This window comes from Triticum dicoccoides, chromosome 3A (genome assembly GCF_002162155.2).
Source record: "Triticum dicoccoides isolate Atlit2015 ecotype Zavitan chromosome 3A, WEW_v2.0, whole genome shotgun sequence".
Lineage (NCBI taxonomy): Eukaryota > Viridiplantae > Streptophyta > Magnoliopsida > Poales > Poaceae > Triticum > Triticum dicoccoides.
The window spans coordinates 647,930,160-647,934,205 of record NC_041384.1 but is presented as its reverse complement, the minus strand read 5'-3'; the positions used below and the strand labels follow the sequence as shown (position 1 = coordinate 647,934,205).

The window sequence follows — 4,046 nt, the reverse complement described above, 5'->3', positions numbered from 1 at the left end:
GAGAGCCATGGGAATTCTTCCACGGGGTCAGGGGTAGTTTTTCTTTAGCCCGGAGATTTAACGTGGATGGTCCCGGATATCCCTCACCCATTCATCGACCAAATGCACAGCCATGCAGCCACGGGAAGGGATTCCACGCGTGGCAGCTGCCCAGGGAATGGGCGGGGATCGCGTGGGGATATCGGGCAACCAAATGAGCCCTACTAAAAGTGGATGGCTATCAAATACTCAAAGATAATGTGTGATCCGCGGTCTCGACTGCCGCTATGAAAATTGGGCAAACATGCTCGTATCAATGATAACTTAGCGAGATCATAATCGTTGATTAGCTCTAGCAAATGTTGTTTGTGCTAGTGGAACTCTTTCATTTGGACTTATGGAGATGCCAGTAAAATCTAAAATGTCAATGCCACAATGAAGTTACTTATGCCAGAAGAGTAATAACCTCGATTCAAGATGAAATTAAGGAGGATAAATTGGTGCAACATGAGAAGAAGAAAAATGCATTATAGGTGCGGAAGAACTTATATTTTGGTTAAAGTTGAAAACATTTTTTTAGACATTAAAGTTGAAAACATTTACTACCAGACTTACATTGTGGACCCAAGAGAGTAGCCGGGCCCAAGGAAAGAGTACAGAGAATCACCAATGCCACCGCATTAATCAATGCAAAGAATGCAGACGCACTCCATATCCATCACTCACCTCACCGGGGCACAATCACAGGGTTGCAAGCGGGCAACCGCCCATGGCTGTACTCTTCCTGAGGCGTCCTTTTCCCCCTATTTAACTCAGCTCCTCCGTCGCTTTCCACCTCCCGCCTCCCGTGTGTGATGCGTCAGGGCTCGCTCACATATCGCCATTGCCACTCCACTGTGCGCGCGTAGGCATTCTAGCCAGCGTAGAGTAGTGGTTAGAGCGACCAGTAGCAGCAGCCCAGTTAATACTCACGCTAGGTAAAGATACTGGATGTATCCCACGATCGACTAATCCTTGTGCTTTCTCATCGATATATATATTGGCCCAAACACTAATCTTATCCCTTCCTTCTCGAACGGTTTCTCCACTTGCATACGCGCACCCCGGCCGGGCCGAGCTCCTTTTCGCGAGAGGAAGCAGCTGGCCACTTAACTTGCTCTCGTGCTCACCTAGCTAGCTGCCTAGCTAACACCCAGCTGCCCTAGCCCCTAGCTAGCTAGCAACCTATGCGAATTGGGGAGGAGGCATGAGCAGTAGACACGAGGGCGGCGGCCATGGCGCCGCGGCGGCGGCGGCGGGAGGAGCTGGCGTGGGGAGTATCAAGGAGGGCGGCGGCCGGGACGCGCACGAGGACGACCTGGTCATGCCGGGGTTCCGGTTCCACCCGACGGAGGAGGAGCTCATCGAGTTCTACCTCCGCCGCAAGGTGGAGGGCAAGCGCTTCAATGTCGAGCTCATCACCTTCCTCGACCTCTACCGCTACGACCCCTGGGAGCTCCCAGGTCTGGAACACAATCACTCAATTCAATTGCCGTTTTCAGAATTCAGATCTCTGTGCTGAATTTCTCATGCGTGTGTGTGTGGCTGACCGGCGACTGCAGCGCTGGCGGCGATTGGGGAGAAGGAGTGGTTCTTCTACGTGCCGAGGGACCGCAAGTACCGGAACGGGGACAGGCCCAACCGGGTGACGGCGTCGGGGTACTGGAAGGCGACGGGGGCGGACAGGATGATCCGGGCGGAGAACAACCGCTCCATCGGGCTCAAGAAGACGCTCGTCTTCTACTCCGGCAAGGCGCCCAAGGGCGTCCGCAGCAGCTGGATCATGAACGAGTACCGCCTCCCCACCGCCGACACCGACCGATACCACAAGGTATATCCTAGCTATATTATAGCATCTCCTAGAAATTCTCCTCCTGATCTATCCATCTGCGCAAGAAACGGCCGGCCGGAATTATTAATCTGCAGGTAATTTCATTAGAAGACATGAACTAGGGTTTGTGCTGCGCCTGTAGTCCTGTACTACTACTAGTTCTTTGATGTTGGGTGCCAATTTTGGGGCATCTAATTTTGCCTTTATTGTACTTCTTGTGCATATATACGCGGTTTCAGATCTACAAGTAATCAGCTAGCTAGGGCTTCAATCTTCTTCATCTTACATACTTGCACCCTGGTGTTCTTGTCATGAACAACCTATACGCACTCGATTGTATATCTATACTAGCTAGCATCTTGAACATATGGCTATGAAGAACCTAGAATTCCATCCTAGATTCCTCAATCTTTTTGACCGGAATCAATTGTAGTCAAGTTTACAATTGAATTTTAACTAGAGAGCAGACATCGTCCTCAATTCTTCGCATGCGACATTTCCTTGTGCGATCGATCCTCACGTGTTACGTCCATGAATTTGCAGACAGAAATCTCTCTCTGCCGCGTCTACAAGCGCACCGGCATCGACGACGGCCGTGGCCACCCCTCCTCGGCGCGGTCGACGATGCCCTCCCGCCGCGGCGCTGAGGCACGACAGGACAACAGACAAGGGTCATCGTCGACGTCCACGCCCACGCCGCCGCCGACTCCATCCAAGCTCCAACTTCTACAAGCAGGCGAGTGCACGTCGCCGCCGGCGCCCATGACCGATCACGCCCAAACGCACAGGCCGGCGGCTCCAAGGCAGCAGCTAGCAGCCGCCGTCAAGCCCTCAGGTGGCTCATTAGGATACCTACAGTCAACCGCGGCGGCCGGCGAACATCATCAGCAGGAGGGAGCCGCGGCTTTGCTTTACCAGCAGTACTCCAAGAGCACAAACACCTTCGCTTCCACGTACTCGCTGCTCAACCTGGTGAACGCGGCCTCCATGGGCGTCGCCTCCGCCGCGGCCATCGACGAGCTGAGCACGCTGGTGGGCCACGGCGCCACCCAGCTGCCGTCCTACCACAGCCCCGCGTCGTCCGGCGGCCACCACGACCACTTCGTCGTTCCCCTGCCGGCGCCGCCGTCGCAGCCAATTACGCCGCTGGGGACGCTGCCGATGTCGCTGGCCGCCATCTCCGACAAGATCTGGGACTGGAACCCGATCCCCGACGCGGCGGCGGGCAGAGATTACGGTGGCGCCGGCTTCAAGTGACGGATCAAGGGAAGCGCGTGCGCGGCAACAGTGCATGCACCCGTGCATGGCTAGCTGTGCAATTGGTACCACTCCACCTCTTGTACACCTCTCTCTCTCTCTCTCTCTCTCTCTCTCTCTCTCTCTCTCTCTCTCTCTCTCTCTCTCTCTCCACAGTTATTATTCTTCCGAGTAAACGAACAATTAGACCATTATAGCATTCTTGGCCAGTCCATATATAGATCACCCCATCTTCTCAGGTATCATCAAGAATTCAGGATAGATAATTTGTAATTCCTGATGAGTTCCATATAATAACCTCGTCGATTTGACAAGATACACATGCATGTGTTACTGACAATGTAGGACCTGGATGGGCGCATGTACTTGCATGTGTCTAGTGAAAAGTGCCTCGTTTTTAACTGTCTGACTTTGGACACATAAAATAATGCCATGCCGCCAGCTGCATGATTGGGCGATGACCATGGCAGAGATTGCCTCATCGGAATGATTAGGAGAGAGTGAGAACTTGCAGGCCGGGGGTGCTGTCGGGGTGTACTACAGGACCGTGTCAGAGATGGATGTGAGGATTATACTGGCCTGCTGCAATCATGTGAGCGCAACATTTGTCTTTTCTCTCTTCTCCCTCTCTCTGCATGCTCTCTGCATATACAGTCGGAGCACTGTGTTCTCTTGCCATGGTTTGTTGGATTTTTGTTAGTGCTATCATGGATTATTGGATTAGCTTGCTTGTCAGAGCGTGTCATGGACTCACTCACTCACACACTCACCGGTGGATGGTACGTACGGCCAGGCGGTGTCGTCCCAGTTTGGGCCTCGCAGATGTGTGTGGGGATGGAAGAAATGCACCGCCAAATTGGTGTGGGAGATAAGATACCTCCTGTCTACCTAGCTACTTGGCCCGTGCATGAGATGAAATCGATACCTTGGATAGGACAGT

General features: G+C 53.2%; 1 protein-coding gene across 1 annotated transcript; it reads left to right on the top strand.

Annotated features, from left to right (window-relative positions):
* The first annotated feature begins 861 nt into the window (after positions 1-861).
* LOC119269920 (NAC transcription factor NAM-1-like) lies at positions 862-3,507 on the top strand. The gene is made up of 3 exons (XM_037551856.1): positions 862-1,481; positions 1,581-1,849; positions 2,393-3,507. The coding sequence occupies exons 1-3, from the start codon at positions 1,226-1,228 to the stop codon at positions 3,104-3,106; spliced, it is 1,239 nt and encodes a 412-aa protein (XP_037407753.1). The 5' UTR covers positions 862-1,225; the 3' UTR covers positions 3,107-3,507.
* The last annotated feature ends 539 nt before the right edge of the window (positions 3,508-4,046 follow it).

Coding starts and splice junctions, on each gene's coding strand:
- LOC119269920 (XM_037551856.1), top strand. CDS start 1,226: ATGAGCAGTAGACACGAGGGCGGCGGCCATGGCGCCGCGGCGGCGGCG. Junction 1,482..1,580: donor CGACCCCTGGGAGCTCCCAG/GTCTGGAACACA, acceptor CGGCGACTGCAG/CGCTGGCGGCGATTGGGGAG. Junction 1,850..2,392: donor ACACCGACCGATACCACAAG/GTATATCCTAGC, acceptor ATGAATTTGCAG/ACAGAAATCTCTCTCTGCCG.